A 20,192-nucleotide genomic window follows, 5' to 3' on the forward strand; every position below is an offset into this window, starting at 1 on the left:
AGCAGATGATGACAGAGGGGTCAGATAGTGGACAGAGGCAAGGTCATTTAATGCCACGTGGTCAATGGTAAGAAATTTAGTTTTTATTCTTGGAAATCACCAAATGGTTTTAATTAAGCAACAGGGCATAATCATTTAATTTATGGCTTTAAGGTTCATGAGCTGTTTGTTGGAGAGCATACTGTGGGGGAGAAAGGCAGTTAGAAAGCTATCATATTTGCCCTGGCTTGGACTAAAGTGGGGGGCTTCCCAGTTGGCACTAGTAAAGAACCTGCCTACCAATGCAGGAGGCATAAGAGATGCAGGTTCAATCCCTGTGTTGGGAAGATCCCATGGAGGAGAGCATTGGCAACACACTCCGGTGTTCTTGCCTGGAGAATCCCATGGACCAAGGAGCCTGGTGGGCTACGGTCCATAGGGTCACAAAGAGTCAGACATGACCGAAATGATTTAGCAAGCACACATGCACACAGACTAAGGTGGTGGTAATGGAGATGATGAAAATTGGATTAATCAGGACATTTTGTGAGTCAGAGTCTAGTTCTCAATGGACTTGTTGAACAAAGTTTGCCTTGAGCAATTGTGAAACCGGGGACAGAGAACAACTTATGGAGGTTAGGAAGCATAAAAGTCAGAAATTTTATTTGGCCTTACTAAGCTTAAGATGTCCAACAAATGTGCTAACTAATATTAATAGCTAAAATGAGTCATTTCCACATTTATTCCTGCTAATACATTTTTCATGTAGGAATTAGTGTTTCCATCAAATATATAACAATATAAAGGTAACCACCCTCCAATGTAGGAGATGTGGATTCGATCCCTAAGTCAGGAAGATCACCTGGAGAAGGAAATGGCAACCCACTCCAGTATTCTTGCCCGGAAAATCCCATGGACAGAGGAGTCTGGTGGGCAATAGTTCAAAGGGTCACAAAGAGTCAGACACAACTGAGCGATGGAGCACACACACACAAAGGTAACTTGTTCAAGGTCACATACCTAAAAATTGTCAGAGATGGAATTTGAACCTCTTTTTAACCACAAAGCTATGTGTTTACCTTTATAATATACTTCCATTTTGTAAATTAATTCTTAGGATTAATTTTTTGGAAGTATAAAGCTCTGAGTTCCCTGACAATTCCCTGCTACTTATAGTACTTAAAACATATTACTTAATTTATTGCACTTATGAGAAAATGGTAAGGAAAACTTTTGGCAGGAAGGATCCTTGGGAACAGAGTGTCAAAATATGAGAAGGACAGTAACTGCTTTAGGGCCAGCTCTCCCCTTAGGATGAACCACATGTGCTGGGTTCTCTGCAGTACCTTCATGACTACACCTGGGTGAAGCCTTAGCCTCCTGGGAGTGTCTATTTGGTACATATTTCTAGAAGAAATAACAACGAGTAATTTGGACTGAGGGCAGAACATCCATACTTTTTATTATATCAGTTGAACAAATATTATCTTTAATTGAGTTTTAGCCTCACCTCTTTAAATTAATCTTTAGTAAGTAAATCCTAAGGGAGGAAAAAAAAAAAAAGTGAGGTAGAATTGTTACCCTCTGCCTTGGTTTTGTTATTTAACAATGCAACACTTGGTTCCACACATATAGGATAGTGTGCTTGTATTCATTTTAAGCAGTGGACGGGAGTCCTTAGAGAGCTTCCAGATGTGCTACTCTACAGCCATGCAGTCAGTAAATAAAAATACGATGAAAGTGGAATGCTAATATCGTCTCCACAAATATTCAAAGATTTAGAGGTCTGCTGATAAAAATAAGCTGCTGCTTCAATTGCTGCCATATTGCCAAAGTTGACCCATCTTTGGGTTGCCATTAGGTAAGAATTTCAAAGGAGCAAAGGAAAAATGATTTGTGAGCTAAGGAATAAAACTGTCAATTTTTTTTTTTCTTGTTTAGAACACTTTGATATTTTCCTGGTTCTCAGAACACTGCCAATTTGAGAATAACCTGGCATCTGGGACTTAAAAGCTGCCATATTTTTCTGAATTTTCTCATGTCATCTACTAATTTGACTTTTAAATCATAGCAGTGAATAAGTATTTTAAATCCTGTGTCAGAGACTTCATTTCTGGAATATAAAACTGTAAATTCTGAAGCCTGATATCTGAAGCTCTCACTGTGGATATTGATTACACTGGAAGTATAGAAAGGAAATGGGTATAAAATTATGGTTGCACATGAGTTTTAATAATTTTAAAAACATCTACTCCAACATACCTCACAATTTCTGATTGCTTTATATGATTCATATTAAAGGATCTCCATACACCTACTTGAATTCTTCTACTTCTGCATCCCTACAAGCCACCAGTCCATCTCAAGACAACCCCGCAAAAAAGCACTCATAAAAATCTGTACTTTGGAGAAATTTTCAAGTAATTATCTAATTTCTAAGACTGCCAAAATACTCTGACCAAGGGACCAATGTCCCTGAATCTCATTCATGCTCCCACCATGATTCTTAACATTATGTTTAAGGCCCTGAATGACAGACATCCACATAATTTCATTTTACTGATAATCTGAACTGTAAGTTTTTAATAACTCATAACTCTCCTATCTCATTATTGGATAGAATATAAACACACTTGGTCTTCACATTTTTCATTTAATGGCAACAGTCCTTCATAGAAATTAGAGTCGCACTTGCATTATTTGTCCTTATATTAACACTTTTAGATCCCCAATTTTCCCCAGGATCATGGCTGATGGCATCATGAATGCACACTGTCCAGCTCCCTGAAACCAGGACTTGGTTCTTGCGAAGTCTGCACATTTAGACCAATACTCTAATGAATCTCCTCGTTGTGAAAATTCCTCTCAACAGGCTGACTCACCCAAGTGTACTAGAAGAGAACACTTTTAACTCTATTATTTCCAGTTTTCTTTCCCTCTCTTCCTTCCTTGGTCCCTTCCTTCTTTCTTCCTCCCCCTCTTTCTTTTGCTTCCTTCCTTCTTACTTTTCTGTTTCTTTCATTCTTTTTTTCCTAATTAAATGTCAATTTTATGCTGTCATATTGATGGAGAAGCATCATTACAAGTGGTGGTTAAGTTTGCTGACTAGCCCATAAAGTCCTCCCTAACCATAATTTGGCTGACCTACAGTTTTTAAATGGTTAAGCACTTACCATGCAATATATTCTTTGGAAATCTGAAAAAACTGATATCACAATAAAAATTCTTAATGTAGTAATGCATAAAATGAAAAAACTATGCACTGTAATTTTTAAAAAATGTTTTTTAAACAATTGATACATTTTTTAATAAGACTAGGTAGTAAGAAACAGGGCAGACATTCATAAGAATTTTTGAATGTTTAAAGTGCATGGATCACAATTCATTAAAATCATTATATATACAATGTTTTAGGCATATTTAACAAATATTGTATCAGTTAAACATTGTAATAAACTACTTTGTAATTACTATTATCCCCATTTTACTGAGAAAATACTGAGATTGAAAGAGATGATAGATTTTGTCTGAATCACAAAAAAAAAATTTGAGAGAAACAGAATTTAAATCACCATCAGTTCAAATTTAAAGCTTTTAATCAGTATATTATATAGACAATTATTGGGTTTATTTTGCAAATAAAATTATTTTGGAAATTAATATATATTTTTAAAATTTTACTTTACCTCAGCACTAAAACCTTCACATACACTAAACTTGGAAGTCAGATATACTAGGATCTGAATCCTACTCTGCCACTTCTTGGCTCTGTGTGTGTGTGTGTGTGTGTGTGTGTGTGTGTGTGTGTATGAGTGCTCAGTCATGTCTGACTCTTTGCAACCCTATAGACTGTAGCTCTCCAGGCTCTTCTGTCCATGCGACTTTCCAGGCAAGAATACTGGAGTAGTTTAGCCATTTTCTACTCCAGGGGATCTTCCCAACCCAGGGACTGAGTCCACGTCTCTTGAGTCTCCTGCATTGGCAGGTGGATTCTTTACCACTGCGCCACCTCCTGAGCAATTACTTAATTACTCTGAGGAGTTTACTGAAACTAGAGTGGAAATAAACACACCATAGTCTCTGAGATAATAAAGTAATATGTAGAAATGGGTTAATATCTGTAAAATCTGGCAAACTGCATGACTCAGATTGCCAAATGTCAGAACACAACCATTCCCTTCCCCTGCACAATATCTCCCTCTTGGCTTCACAGGCGCACAAAAAGATTTTTAAATTCTCAGAATGATTTGATTGAAAACATGCACTTTTGTCTAGATGTCTACATTCTTTCTCTGACATGGCTTTTGACTTAGAATGTTCCAAATCACAAATCCCCTGATGGAGAACTTCTATGAGTTGTGCCCTGTCCATCCAGGGTCACCCTACACTGCATCTCTGATTCTCACAATCACAATCTGCTCCTCGCCCTGGGATGACCTTTGTGTGACACACCATCTTGTGCAGCAAGTTTTATAGTGACGGATGCCTTAGCAGCCAGATTCCTGGGTCTGGTTTCTCCTCCCCCAAATGATCTCCACAAAGACTCTGTTTCTGGGAGTGCCTAGAATTGACTGCACATATCCAGCAACTGCGGAGGAGAGCTGAGTCTGCGGTGTTTTCATAATAAAATCTCACCTCTAAATATCTGACCGTTTACTGGTTTGTACACCTCTTTATCCTTTCTTTTCTCCAGACGACTCTTGAAATATGGATTGACCTGAGCCATGTGGCAGTGACTGCATTTGCCACATGAAAATGTTTATCTACTGACCGAGAAGTACTGCCTACACATATAATGAAACATGTTTCAGACCAACTTGGTTTAAGTTTTATATGGTTACCACACTACATTCTGCTCATCATTGCCTGGGATTTTATAGTTTACATGAAATGTAACACAGTCATTCACACAGATTAAAAAAAAAAAAAAGAAAGAGACTAGTGCTTTCTTTCACAAAGCAATAGTCTAAGATGAAGTAAACGGCAAATAATACAGAGCCATCTTGATAAATAAGCAGTGGCACTATCATTAGCATACTTAACATAAATTTATAATTACTCTTAATCTTCAAATCTCCTTTTTTTATGAAGTGGTGACATGAAATTGTATACTCCGAAATTGGTCACAAATAACAAAAATATCAATAAATTATATTCATCAAAAACATTTCAACCACAGCAAAAACAGCTCATTTGGAAATTCAGAATAATTCTCCTATAGCAGTAGCCACACATCTACATAAATATCCATATACCAAAAATGTCAGTCCTTTGAAGTTCCAACAAATCTGCCTGTTCTTAAAACAATTTCAACAAATTAATAAAGAGATGTCAACATTACGAACTTCTTCAATAATTAAAACAGTAAGTTTGAACAATTTTTATAAATGAGTGTTACATAAGGACAATGCTTCATAATTCCCTGAGACTTTTGAAGATGAATGATTTATTCATTTGTTTATTCAACACATATTTAAGCACATCTACTTTCTTCAAGGCACAGAGGTTCTTTAACAAATTTTAGTTGTTTCAGCTTTGAATTAGAAGTGTAACAAAACAGTGGTTAACAGTAATGTTACTTTTTGAATAGACTGTATTTTATGCTACTTGCTCTACAATGTTATGCAATTACTGTTTCTAAACAGTGAGAGCTAATGTATACTGCTTTTCTTTCTCCCTATCGTAGTTCATTACACTGCTACTCAGTGAGAAGCCAGGCTCTCACTGGCACCCTTTTTGGAGTTCTGTGGGGCTTCATCAGATGCTTAATATATCTACTTATGATTTTGCAGAACCTACAGGACTAATGAAGTAGAACTCTGGACCCACTCTCTTATCTCCATGACCAGTTAGAACCATCTGAATGTTTTCAAAGCTAAGGTACTTGAAGTATCCACAGTCAAGGGGGAGAGCATAGAGTCACCCCCAGAGATACTGGGTCAGCCTACCGGGCAAGGATATATTGTGTCTTATAGGAGTAGAGCTTTGTTTGTAATGTGCTTAAACACTTACCATTTACATATAAATTTCATAAAGTGATATATGTTCTATAAAATGATGTGGATACAACCGAAGTTCCAAGCATTAGTAAATTTCAAAGAACATTTAGTTTAGTGGTAAACATACTTCCATTTACATATATTATGAAGAAATTTTTCACTGTCGAACAAGGTTATTACAGATTTACCTGAATCTGTAGCTGTGATCAGCAAGACAAAATGTTCCTTTGTTTCACGGTCCAAACTCTGTGTTACTCGAAGTTCTCCACTAGCTGAGAGAGTGAAAGCATTGTCTTCATTACCACCAAATAGAACATACGAGAGTTTGCTGTTGGAACCTTGATCATCATCTCTTGCCACCACCTACAGGAGAAAATAATACAGGCCATGAATGTGAGTAATACTCACAAAATGTATATCATGAAATAAAGTGTATTATTAAAAATAAACATTATTATTAAAAATAAGTGTATTATTAAAAATGAATGTATTATAAAAAATAATAGGGTAGAACCATACAGACCAATATTAAAAGGTTTCAGAGACATGTTTGTAAGTTTTAGGTAAAATATTAAAATGGCACAGAGTACAATATATAATTTGTATAAAACCAGGTATAAAATAACACATTGCATTTTTGGAAGACTTCACAAAAAAATTTTTAACAGCAGATTCATCCAGGTAGTTGGATTTGTAAAGAGGGAATGAAGAGCAACGTTTGTAAAAGTTTTCAAACTTTAACATCATTTTATTTTCTTACTATGTATAGAATAAACTGTTATAGTGAAACAAAATTCAAAAATGCACAATCATAAATGTGTGCAGCAGAGGTAAACACAAAAGGATATAACTGAAATACAATATTTCATCTACAAGGAAATCAACAGGTCCCTAGGAGTAATTTTCATAAACCTGTCCTTTTCGAGACCTGCTGTATCAGCAGGTAAGCATTTTTGGATGAGAATGAGGAAGAGAGTGGGGCAGCATGACCACTGTAATTAAATGAATTGTCTTATAAAGAGCACAATATTTGTTTGATTTAAATATACTTACCTGAAGAACTGTTCTGGGTAATGTTCCCAGATTCTCAGGGACATTTACAGAATATGGAGATAGCTCAAATATGGGGACAAAATCATTAATATCCAGTAGAACAATGCTGATGGTAGAGGTATCAGTTCTGGGAGTGCTGCCCCGATCTGTTGCCTGAACAGTTAAAGAGTAAGTAGGGGTCTTCTCTCGATCCAAAGGCTTAGCCACGGTGATTGCCCCCGTGACTGAGTCGATCCGAAATTCCTGATTGGCATTACCATCGACAATGCCATAGCGGACCTGTCCATTTGTACCTTCATCTCCATCTGCTGCAAATACTTGTATTATATCCGTTCCGGTAAGTGTATTTTCATTAATCTCCACTTTATACATAGCCTGTGCAAAAACGGGGTTATTATCATTGATGTCAAGTACCATAACTACCACCTCTGTAGATGAAGACAGAGATGGGTGACCTTTGTCCGTAGCCACCACCGTGAGAGTATAATTGGAAACCTCCTCTCTATCTAGCTCTCCAGTGAGCCTTACTTCTCCATCGATGGTCCCAATAGTGAACTTACTTCCCGAAGGGTTCAGTAGGGTGTACTCAATGTAGCTGTTTGGGCCACTGTCTGGGTCAGTTGCTTGTGCTTTGAAAACAATTGTATCAATAGGTGTGTTTTCTGGAATGTAGGTCAATTTAGGGGAAAGAAAGGTTGGGGGGTTATCGTTGACATCCAACAAAATAATGGAGATTTGAGCAGTGCTTGTGAATCTGGAGGCTGGAAGCTGTGGCAGGTCATGCACTTGAACGACCAGATTGTAGAAGGACTGACTCTCCCGATCCAAAGGTTTTAGAACTTTCAATACCCCATTCTTGTCGACTGTAAACTGCCCAAGGCTATCGCCAGAAGCAATACTGTAAGCCAACTGAGAGTTGATGCCTGAAATGGAAGGGGGAAAAAATTAAATTTTCTGAACTAAATGCTGATCGCAAACTAAACTGCACCAAAAATTTCATGATATGAACCTGTGTATTTGATACACATGACCTCCAAACACACTTTATGAATGATTTAGCCACAGTTAATTTTCTTTCTATGGAATACATAACCCATAACTTTTTCTTGGTATCATTTGATTTGAAAAGATGTTTACAATCTGGTGAACAAATGATCTATATACTGCTGGCTATTTACCAAGGTGTTGAAATGCTAAATTACGAGAGTGAAGAGGAAAAAAATATACTAGGGAGCGGATATTTTTCTATACATTTCTTTATTTCTGTCTCATAATTCCTGAGAGTTCAACATTAACAGTGCCACACTCTACTACTAGCCAAACATTTATCACATTAGTAATTTATTGAGGCCAACACCAATTTTCAGAGAATGATAATAAAATTTTCTGATATATGGCATTAGTCATGGATGCTTTAAGTCTACTTTTACATTTCTTGGCAGAACCAATAAATACTTTTTAATTCCTATTAAGTGTCTGGCTAATACCTCTGAGAAAATAATTCTCTTTCAAAGTTTATTATGTTTATTTACTGTGGTTTAAAAGTATTTTTGAAGAAAATGTTAGCAGTAAACGTATGCATAAAAGACTCCAAATATAAAGATTCACACTATTATTGGGCTATTTTTAGATAATGTTTTATCAGTTTTTCCCAGGAACATATGTCACATTTTAATTTAAAAAGGCATATATAAATCATTTCAGAAAATGATTGTAGAATTCTAGAGATGATGTGGAGAATCGCTCAGCCTACTTACTGGTTTAGTAAATAATTTAAAACTAAATTACAGATAAGCAGTGCAAACACAAAGAAAAAATTATATTTCCTGCCCCAGAATAGCATTTTCTTCACTGGTCCATAATGTCATGTGTACTTTTATATTTTATCATAAACATGTTGGGCAATTATAGGATGGCCTAAGAATTTCTAAGAAACATATTTTATATCTAGATAATCCATCCTTAATAAAGATGCTCTACTCTGGGATCTTATGCTATGGAAAATCCATTGAGTTATATAAACTACTTACAAATGGCTCCTATATTTATGAACTTTAACTATTCAAGTGTCAAAAATGATGTCCACTCTTTGCCAAAAGTCTTCTAAAACAAGTTGATCACCCTTTTCTTGAAAAATACTCTTTCTTAGGATTCTGTAGATACTTCAGTTAGCTTCTGCCTTTTCTTGAAACCCATTAAGTCCTTGCAAAGGCAAGTTTTAGTTAAGTAATAGTTTTTTTTTTTCCTACCAGGTAGTACCTGCTTATTTTTTTTTAATGCTAGAATTATTATTTTCCCATGCTTTGATAGTCTCTTATCTAATATCCTTTGTCTATATGTTGATGCAGAGGAAACTATTTATGGAGATAACTTTCAGGCACTGGCTTATTCACAAAAATTTCTAGGATAAACAAGGATTGAGTAGATCTTTGAAAAGGTAGAGGTTTTCTCCTCATTAAGAGTTGTGGCTTTTAACCTTTGCAGTTTATTTAAGACCATTCACAAGAGAACAAAGCAGAGGTTATAAAGTTCAAAATACTTAGGACACTGAGGATCAGGAAAAATATGAATAAATAAAGCTAATGGAGGCTACAGGTCAATTCGCCAGCAGGAGATAAAGAGAATTTTAAGATCTGGATAGAACAATGTCAACAGCCTACTTCAACTCTCTGACTTAAAATTCCACAGGTTTGGGGGAAGAAAAGTTCTATCAACTGATGCAAAAAAAAAAAAGAAAAAGGTTTCATCAACTGGTATCAAATATGGATATATTACTGAGAAAGTATTTTGGTTGAGAAAGTAACTTGATTTTAAATATATATATATACACACATATATATTATAGTGATATATATTTAATATATTTTTAAATAGAATTACTCTCTTATGAATTTTTTTTTGCATTTCCTATGGCTAACTCTGTCAGTAAATATTTAGTTCCTATTCTTTGAGGTACAAATTCAGACACAATTCTTATTTAGAAAAAGTTATGAAGACACCTGGATAAAAATAATACCAATGAGCAGAGATATATTTCTATGTAAGCATATAAACCTTTCATGCCCAAGATCAAAAGAAATTTAAAATATTGACAAAACTAAGCATGGCTACAAAGTGATGGCCTCACATTTCTACATAAATCAACTAGAAGGCAAGCAGTTAAATCTAGGATCGGAACACCCCTGGTCCACTTTTTATGCTACTTCCTGGAGTAAACAATTAACCTGCAGAGGCAAAGAGAGAACATGATCCCAAGATTTTATAGCCTTGTTGTAAACAGCAGGACAGCCTCTTTTTTAGGGAGAAAGTTTGCTGGGTAGGTGGGTGGTGGAAGTAATAAATATTAACTAGAATTATGAAAAAGATAAAAATGATTTTATATTTAAATTCATAGTGATGAATATATCAAATGATGACATTAAAAATGAACTGGTAATGATAACAGTCACTATCTTTGAGAACATAAACACAGAAATACAACTGGTTTTGCACAAAATATTGCAGAACAATCTAAGAAATAGCTTTCCTCTCAGGAACTGAAACTGTACTGCTGCAATTACAGGTCATGGAAACCATCTCTATGGACTTTACTGTCAAGAAAAGGACTTTTCACTCCTGTCATGTCTAAGTGACTTTGGGCATGTGCTCTACATCTAGAAAATACATGTATACATATTGAGACTCAAAATTCTCCCTGAACCTTCATACTATCCTAAAAAACAGAGAGCTCAGGCCATTCTTCTCTCTCTACTCCTTGCATCAAATATCCCAATCATGAATCAGTAAACATATTATTTTAATATTCTATAATTTATTCATATGTGCTAGAACTTGAATTTAGTGGGCGTTTGCAGCCCCCAGATCTTTAAGCTAAGAACAGTCCATATTTCTAACCATTTATGTTCAGTGTTCTGAAAGTGGTTTAGTTACATGATTCTTTCTGGCAGTTTTATTGTGTGTGTGGCTGTGTTAGTTTTTTTTTTTTTTTTGGTTGGTTTTTATTTCAGTCTTCAGAATAATTTAGTTCCAGGAAGTACAGCACATAACTGTAGGTATGTGGCTCTGTTACAAAATGTGCATATTTATTCACAGTCCATAAATGCCTAATTATTTCTATAATGAACTAATATTTGTCAACTTATTGTATAGCTGCAACACATGGAACTCTTGCAAACAGCATTCACTTTTATGAAGCAGTTCCAACAAGGTCATCAAGTCACTGGAATATGAAACTCATTTACAGGTCAGTTGATCTGCATTGTGTACCAAGCGTATATCAGTAAATTTATTCAACAATAATTACTTTATTCTCAAAGTACTCTATGACTCCCCAATATTTTTAAGAGTATATGAATTTATTTCTAGGAATATAATAATTATCAAAGCTAGACTATTTCTATGAAACTTCAATTTATAATGTGTGTGCTCAGTTGCTCAGTCCTATCTGACTCTTTGCAACTCCATGGACTGTAGCTTGCCAGGCTCCTCTTTCCATCCATGGAATTTTCCTTGCAATACTGGAGTGGGTTCCCATTTCCTTCTCCAAGGGATCTTCCCAACCCAGGGCTCTATCCCATGTCTCTTGTATCTCCTGCATTGGCAGACAGGTTCTGTACCCCTAGCACCCACCATACTTCGCCTCAATGTAATACTTTCTTAGCTGTATGAATGAAAGCCTTGAGATTAACACATGTGCTACTTATCTTGTGAACACAGTAAAATATTTGCTTTATTCTTATTAAATGGTTATGCAATCTATAATTTTAGGTTAAACTTAGAGAATTTAGATATAAGTAGCAGAAAATGTTAAATTTATTTTCATATAAAATGTCTTCATTTAAGATGACAATATTATCTCCTCTGAAAGCTCTTGGTCTGAGATTAAAACTAAAATGTTAATTAGAAAAGTCTAAATACCATTGTGAAACACATTGGGAGCTCTTTAGTATAACTGAGTTGGCAGTTATAAACAAAGAAGGTTACCCTTGTACAGTCTTATCATGATCCTTGAAATTCAGAGAGAATAGAAACTGTGTCCTATATTTTAGGTCAAGGTGCAGGAAATTACACTGATAAAAGTATTCAATACTGAGACAATGGAAAAACGTAGCTTGAAACTTTTATCTAACACAATTAAAGGAAAAAAAATCCATAAAAAGCAACTTGAAGTCAATGGTTAATACATTTCTGTGAGTACGCTTGCATGGAATATTCCAGCAGGTTTCACAAAGGAAGTTTCTTATTTGCTATTTTCTCAGTTCTCTACAGTTGAGTTTTGAGGATAAATGGAATTTACTCTAGACCTGCACACAATCTTATGATACAATAGGCTCTCTCTAATGCTTAAAGTCACAAAGAAACTTGGCAGATAATTCTTCACTGCAGAAAAGTTAGGACAAATTAAAAAATGTTCATATCCAGAGATCAGGTAAATTAATTAAGTTTATAATAATAGATAAGGCAACATTCAAAATAAAGATTAACCTCAACTGTGCATAAAGTCTAATGGGAGACACTTACATGTACAGAACTAGGCTGATGTACATGAAATAGACTGTGCAACATTCTTAGGCCAGGACTGGCTACATACTAGGGACGAGTGGTCCGTCACATTTGCTGGTCCCACATCCAAGGATTCAACCAACATAGACCGAAAATATTTTGAGGGGAAAAAATTCCAGAAAGTTCCAAATTTCAAGCAAAACTTAAATCTTCTGTGCTCTGGAAACTACTTATATAGCATTTATATTGTAGTAGGTATTGTAAGTAATCTAGAGATGATTCAAAGTATATGGGTGAATGTGCATGGGTTGTATGCAAATATTACACTATTTTATATAAAGGACTTCAGCATCTTGGATTTTGGTATCAATTAGGCTTCCCTAGAGGTTCAGAGATACAGAATCTCCCTGCAATGCAGGAGACCGGGGTTTGATCCCTGAGTCAGGAAAATCCCCTGGAGAAGGGAACGGCTACCAATTCCAGTATTCTTGCCTAGAGAATCTCATGGACGGAGGAGTCTGGTGGCTACAGTCCTTGGGGTCGCGAAGAGTCGGACACTACTGAGCGACTAACACTTTCACTTCACTAACTTTGCAGAGGTCCTGGAACCAATCCCCTGCTGGTACAAGGGATGACTGTATTTGACAACTGTCAGTTGTTGTTTTTAATATTATTAGCAATTTGTGGTACTAACATTACAGGCACTTCTATTTTAGGAATATTTATGTTTTCATTATTAACTATGCTTAAATAAGAGAAGAAAACTTCAAAATGCACTTAATGAATTCTAAAGAAAGCATTTCCTAGTTCATGAATTGAAAGATATATAAAAATACTGTGCTCTGCCTCTCATATCTTTGTAAGTGGCGATTCTAGACACTCTTGAAAGGAAACTAAGTATAGAGCAGAGTGGGATGAATGGTGCTCTGAGATCACATAAATCATTTAAGTCAGCAAGAACCAGGAAATTCTAAATTAAGGTTGATATGCCTATGCCACGAGGCATATCCTTGGGCTAGAGACCGGTTTCCTCTTAAAATACTGTCCCTTGTTTTCTTAACTAAATGAACATTTAGCTGCATCCAATGGAAGGAAAAACAAGGTATTAACTTTCCGAACAAAGATTGACAATCTGTACAATATTATCTCTAAAGGCTATTTTATCTAGTATGTATATTTACAAAATTAGTCTTAAAAAAAGACCAAGGGAGTCATACTTTAAAGTTTTCAAATAAATAAAAATCAAACAAATATCAAACATTGTAAAGTCTAGATTTAATTTAAAATCTCAACTAGATTATATAGCATAAAAATTAAAGAGATCAGAGACTGTCCTTTGAGTCAAAGTATGAAAGCTTGCTGAGATACTCTGAGCCATTTTCGGTCAGAAATATAAAACTAATCATGCATTTTGAAGTATTTTTTGAGACCTGGTTTTCCTTTAGCATCCACATTTTATCCTTTTTATGTTAAAAGAATATATGTAAGCAAATAGTTATCTGAAGAAAACCTACCAAAAAGCTGCTTTATGACTTCTACATTGCTAAACTGCAGTGGTATCACACATTTACAGAGAATAAAGGAAGATAAATTTATAAAGCTTATCAGATGCACACAATGTATGCTGTGTGTTATAAAAAAGAACTTAACTAATAAAATCCTTAGTTTTTTAATCCTCTATAGTTAAATTATAAATCTATTTCTCAACTTTGGATCTATATTTACACAGGTATACCTGTGGCTGATTCATTTCGATATTTGGCAAAACTAATACAATATTGTAAAGTTTAAAAATAAAATAAAATTTACATTTCTGCCAAAAAACAAATAATAAATAAATTGAATATATTTTCAAATGTTTAATAAAAAAATGCAATTTTGTGACAGCTGCACACAGTAAATAAATATGATATAAATCTAATGATTAATGTTTAATAAACTTTAAGTATGCAAAATAAAGTACATACCATCATCTGCATCGGTAACATTAAACACAAGAACAGTAGATCCTAGAGGTAGATTCTCCATTAAAGATGTGCTGTATGAATTCAAGCTGAACATGGGTGGGTTATCATTTACGTCTAGTATGTTGAAGTAAACCCTGATGGTAGTAAATTGTCCCCCACCATCTTCAGCCCGAACAGTGAGGATATAATATTGCTGTGCTTCATAATCCAACATTCGAGTCAAATTAAAGACTCCAGTAACTGGATTCAGGAAAAATATGCCATCTTCATCATCTTCATTCACAATATATGTAATTTCTCCATTCACACCAGAGTCATCATCTGTAGCTAAAATAGCTGCTACCAAAGAACCTAGAATAAATTGAGAATCTAAAATTAATGGGACAGTGTATTGCTAAGAGACTATATAGGATACCAAAACATTTATTTGTATAGAAAAATATTTTAACTAGAAAATCACTATGAAAATATAATGAAAACAAGACTCTGTAGATTTCTACTTTAACATGGATGCCAACATTCCCAAATCTCCAGTAGATCTTATGTGTGTGTGCACACGCTCAGTCACTCAGTCATGTCTGACTCTTTGCGACCTCATGGACTGTAGCCCACCAGGCTCCTCTATCCATGGAATTTTCCTGGTGAGAATACTGGAGTGGGTTTCCATTTCCTAATCCAGGAGATCTTCCTAACCCAGGGATTTAACCTACGTCTCTGGAGTCTCCTGCATTGACAGGCATATCCTTTATCACTGTTCCACCTTGGAAGCCAGTAGATCTTATGTTGCAATGTAAATGTTCTGGTAAATGAACACAACTTCTGACATTATTTTTCTACCTACCTATTCATGAACATATTGATGAATTCAGTGAACATATATTGGGGCCCAATGCTAGTGTCAGGAACTGGCAATTCCAAGCAATAATACAGAATTATGCTAAGGGGATACCACTTAACAGCTTATATGACCATTGCTAGAAATGAGGTGAGAAAGAAATGTGATGGGAATTTCGTGAAGGACATGAACAATTCATCTTGGTGAACTGACTGCAGTGAGATTTTAGTCCTCTATAAATGTTTCATTCCTTTGTCAAATGAGTTTCTAAAACATATTCCTTATTTTACAAACTCATTCAAATATAATTCAAAATACAATTTCAGTTTTAGATAAGAATTTCTAATAGTGGAAATGAAGCCAACCCACACCAGAAACAGGGATATTGACTACTCACATGCAACAGTTACAACATAATATATTCAAAGAAGCAAGGTGAGAATTCAGGATTCCTATTCTACTAACATTTATTCAGCATCTGCTAATCCTCAAGCCCCATGATAGCAAACTCATACATGTTTTATCCTAATTCTAACAAGAATCATTGTTTCCATATACAGAAGAACGAATTGAAGCTAAGAAAAATTAATTAATTGCCCTGGTTTACACAGCTAGTAAGTATTATAACAGGTATTCACAGGTTTTCCTGTGCTTTTTTTGCTTTCTATGCTCAGGAACATAATCACATCAGACATCCTTACAGTGGAAAAGCAGTATCAAAACTATGGTTGCCAGGAAACTTAACAATGCATGTCACAGATACTTTCAGAAACAAATATCTGTAATTAAGAAATCAGATGATTAGCTTTTCTCATTTGCTCTCAAAAGTCTAGAAATTTGTTTGGGAACTGTAGCAAATATGGTTAATTAAAATATTTAAAAATCCATTTCACGCCAGTCAGAATGACTACGATCCAAAAGTCTACAAGTAATAAATGCTGGAGAGGGTGTGGAGAAAAGGGAACCCTCTTCCACTGTTGGTGGGAATGCAAACTAGTACAGCCACTATGGAGAACAGTGTGGAGATTCCTTAAAAAACTGGAAATAGACCTGCCTTATGATCCAGCAATCCCACTGCTGGGCATACACACTGAGGAAACCAGAAGGGAAAGAGACACGTGTACCCCAATGTTCATCGCAGCATGGTTTATAATAGCCAGGACATGGAAGCAACCTAGATGTCCATCAGCAGATGAATGGATAAGAAAGCTATGGTACATATACACAATGGAGTATTACTCAGCCATTAAAAAGAACACATTTGAATCAGTTCTAATGAGGTGGATGAAACTGGAGCCTATTATACAGAGTGAAGTAAGCCAGAAAGAAAAACACCAATACAGTATACTAACGCATATATGGAATTTAGAAAAAAAAAAAATCCAACGTTTATACCCAGTAGCACATACTAGTCCCAATTCAAGAGCAGCCAAAACCTAGTCTGTGTAACTGTAGTCAAAGGTGACCCTTGCAAAATATACTTAAAAGTGTGCCACCTACCTGGGGTTGTGTCTTCTGGGATGTCAAAAGAGTACACAGGCCTCGAGAACTTGGGTGTGTGGTCATTCACATCACTGACAGTAATATTTATTCTCATATCCGAGGACTGAAGACCATCATCCGCACGAACCAGCAAGGAATATTTGGAACGACGTTCTCTGTCCAGTCTCTTGGTAGCTATCAGATCTCCAGATTCAGGATCAATTCGGAAACTGTCATCGGCTCCACTGATGATCGTATATGTGACAAGAGCATTTGCACCCTAGGGAAAAGAGAGCAGAATCTGAACTGCTAGAAGTAGAACAGTAAAAGTGCTGCTCCTTGTGCTGAATGTATACTTGACAAAGTGAGGCTCTGGGGCTTAATTTCATATGATACTGTAATATTTCAAATAGTAACAGTCCAGTGTAGTTAACTAAATAGTCTTTCACTATTCATTTCATTAAATAACACAGCAAATCTCAACCTTCAAAATGTGTGTGTGTGTGTGTGCGCGCGTGTGCATGCTCTATGCATGCTCAGTCGTGTCTGACTCTGCAACACTGTGGACTGCAACCTTCCAGGGTCCTCTGTGCATGGGATTTTTCAGGCAAGAATACTGGAGTGGGTTGCCATTTCCTCCTCTAGGGAATCTTCCTGGCTCAGGGATCGAACCAGCGTCTCCTGTGTCTCCTGCATTGGCAGGTGGATTCTTTAAGACTTGGGAAGCCCATATATATGTGTGTATGTGAGGGAATGGTAACCCACTCCAGTATTCTAGCTGGAAAATCCCATGGACAGAGGAGGCTGGCTGGTTATGGCCTATAGGGTCACAAAGTATTGGACATGATTAAGCAACTAAGCACAGCACACACACACACATATAAATTCTTAAAATATTTCATAGAAAGGGGTCAAACCGTCACTGTGGAAAATACAAAAGATGATAATACTATTAACTACATATCCAGAGGTTTGCCAGGCCCAGGGACAACACTGTGTATGCATTTGTCTTGCTTTAGTTCATGCTTCCCTGGTGGCTCAGACAGTAAAAGCGTCTGCCTACAATGCGGGAGACCTGGGTTCAATCCCTGGATCGGGAAGATCCCCCTGGAGAAGGAAATGACAACCCACTCCAGAATTCTTGCCTGGAAAATGCCATGGACTGACGGAGGAGCCTGGTAGGCTATAGTCCATGGGGTCGAAAAGAGTCGGACACGACTGAGCCACTTCATTTTCACTTTTTCTCACTGTGAGATACTATTTCTCAAAAGAAGATGCAAAGTTTGGAGATGGTACTTAACTTATCTAGAGTCATACTGGGGGTGAGTGGATTTCAAACCCTAGTTTGTCTGACTCTGAGCTCACGTTCCTCTGGTTCAGCATGAGAAGGTAATTAAATTAAGCAAGCTCTAAATGGAAGCTTGAACTTCCCTGGTGGCTCAGACAGTAAAGAATCCGCCTGCAATGAGGGAGACCTGGGTTCGACCCCTGGGTTGGAAAGATCCCTGGAGGAGGGCATGACAACCCACTCCAGCATTCTTGCTTTGAGAATTCTCACACCAGAGGAGCCTGATCGGCTACAGTCCATGGGGTTGCAAAGAGTCAGACAAAACTGAACGACTAAGCACAATACAGCACAAATGGAAGCTTACAATGTGCACTATAAAAACCAAGAGAGGGATTACTTTGACCAGTTTGCTAGTGTGAAGAGATTTGCTTGCTTAATTAATTAACTAATTTATGTATTTTATACACTTTTGGTTGCACTGGGTCTCCTTGCTTTATGCAGCCTTTCTCTAGCTGCAGCAGGTGGGGCCACTCTTGGTTGCAGTGCGCAGGCTTCTCATTGCGGTGGCTTCTCCTGTTGTGGAGCACAGCTTCTAGGCCCACGGGCTTCAGGAGTTGCAGAATATGGGCTCAGTAGTTGTGGTTTGCGGGCTGTAGGGCTTGGGCTCAGTAGCTGTGGTGCACGGGCTTACTTGCTCCATGGCATTGGAATCCTCCTGGACCAGGGATCGAACCCATGTTGCCTGCATTGGCAGGTAGATTCTTATCCACTGTACCACCTGGGAAGTCCAGTGTGGAGAGTTTTAACGTAGAACAAAAGAAGAAAAAATGAGCTAAAATATTAGATTATGGGTATAGATTGGATAGGGGCTTAGCTGGTAAAGAGAATCCACCTGAAATCCAAGAGACCCCGGTTTGATCCCATGTCAGGGAGTTACCCTGGAGAAGGGCATGGGAACCCACTGCAGTACTTTTGGGCTTCCCTGGTGGCTCAGATGGTAAAGAATTTGCCTGCAATGCGAAGACCTGGGCTGGAAAGATCCCCTGGAGGAAGGCGTGGCAATCCACTCCAGTATTCTTGCCTGGAGAATCCCCATGGACAGAGGAACCTAGCAGGCTACACTCCATGGAGTACCAAAGAGCTGGACACGACTGAGCAACTAAGCACAGCACAGCACATACACTGGAGAATCTCAGTTACAACACACATCAAACTGTATGACCAAGAAACCACTGATCTTGTTTTAATTGGAAACAATCTTTTAAGGCTCTTGATGGTATAGGATGAACTAGAAAGAAGAGAGGCCAGAGAAGGGGTGAGAGAGTAGATTTTGGCCCCAGGAGACTGGGACTTCAATTCCTCAAGAGGAAACTCTATATAATCTGCATTATTTTCTGGTTCCAAGTCCCTGTTCTGTAAAATGAAAGCAGGGATGCATTCTTGTGTTCACTCAGATCTTTGAACTGTAGCACTCAACATCTGAAGTATAAACTAGGAATTTGGCTGAAGGAATGGAAAAGAAAAATAGAACATTTATTAAGTGTTTATTGAGTGCTAAGCACTGCTCTGAGCGTATCACTTCATGGGCACTAATTGATTTGATACTTAAAAGTAATCCAGTTGGGTAAGCACTATTATTATCTCCATTTTGAAGATAAAGAAACTGAGACAAAGAAATCTGAACCCTGGTTATCTTGCCCCAGAAGTGAGGCTCTCAATCATTGTGTACCAAACATAATATACACAGAACAAATTAGTAAGATCTGAAGGGTTATTGGATACAGAAGTAACTAATGATAGCTCTCAGTTGTTCAACATTCTCTTATATTCTCGTTTCTTTATCAACTGTATGCAATGGGCATAAAAGTGAAAGAGAAAAAAAAATTTCAAATTACTTTGGCTGGGAATTAGGAGAATGTTCTTGCTGAAGACATCTCAGGATAAGTTCTGCTTGGATGCAGGAGACATTATGCATTGAAATTTTTTAATTTTATGTATGGTATGTTAAGATAGTGAAGGATAGCTTCATAGAAATGGTTTTGTGGCAATGGTTATAACCATAGGAATGGATGTGTGGTCAGAGATTT

At 36.7% G+C, this 20,192-nt stretch overlaps 1 protein-coding gene across 1 annotated transcript in view; it reads right to left on the reverse strand.

Annotated features, from left to right (window-relative positions):
- FAT4 (FAT atypical cadherin 4) overlaps positions 1-20,192 on the reverse strand; it is a 178,600-nt gene that overhangs the window by 69,894 nt on the left and 88,514 nt on the right. The window contains exons 3-6 of the mRNA XM_055549364.1: positions 16,836-17,097; positions 14,501-14,851; positions 7,032-7,954; positions 6,167-6,341 (exon numbers count right to left, since the gene is read on the reverse strand). Of these exons, the coding sequence (XP_055405339.1) occupies positions 6,167-6,341; positions 7,032-7,954; positions 14,501-14,851; positions 16,836-17,097 (1,711 nt within the window). The remainder of the gene's footprint in view (positions 1-6,166; positions 6,342-7,031; positions 7,955-14,500; positions 14,852-16,835; positions 17,098-20,192) is intronic.

Source organism: Bubalus kerabau, chromosome 16, assembly GCF_029407905.1.
Source record: "Bubalus kerabau isolate K-KA32 ecotype Philippines breed swamp buffalo chromosome 16, PCC_UOA_SB_1v2, whole genome shotgun sequence".
Lineage (NCBI taxonomy): Eukaryota > Metazoa > Chordata > Mammalia > Artiodactyla > Bovidae > Bubalus > Bubalus kerabau.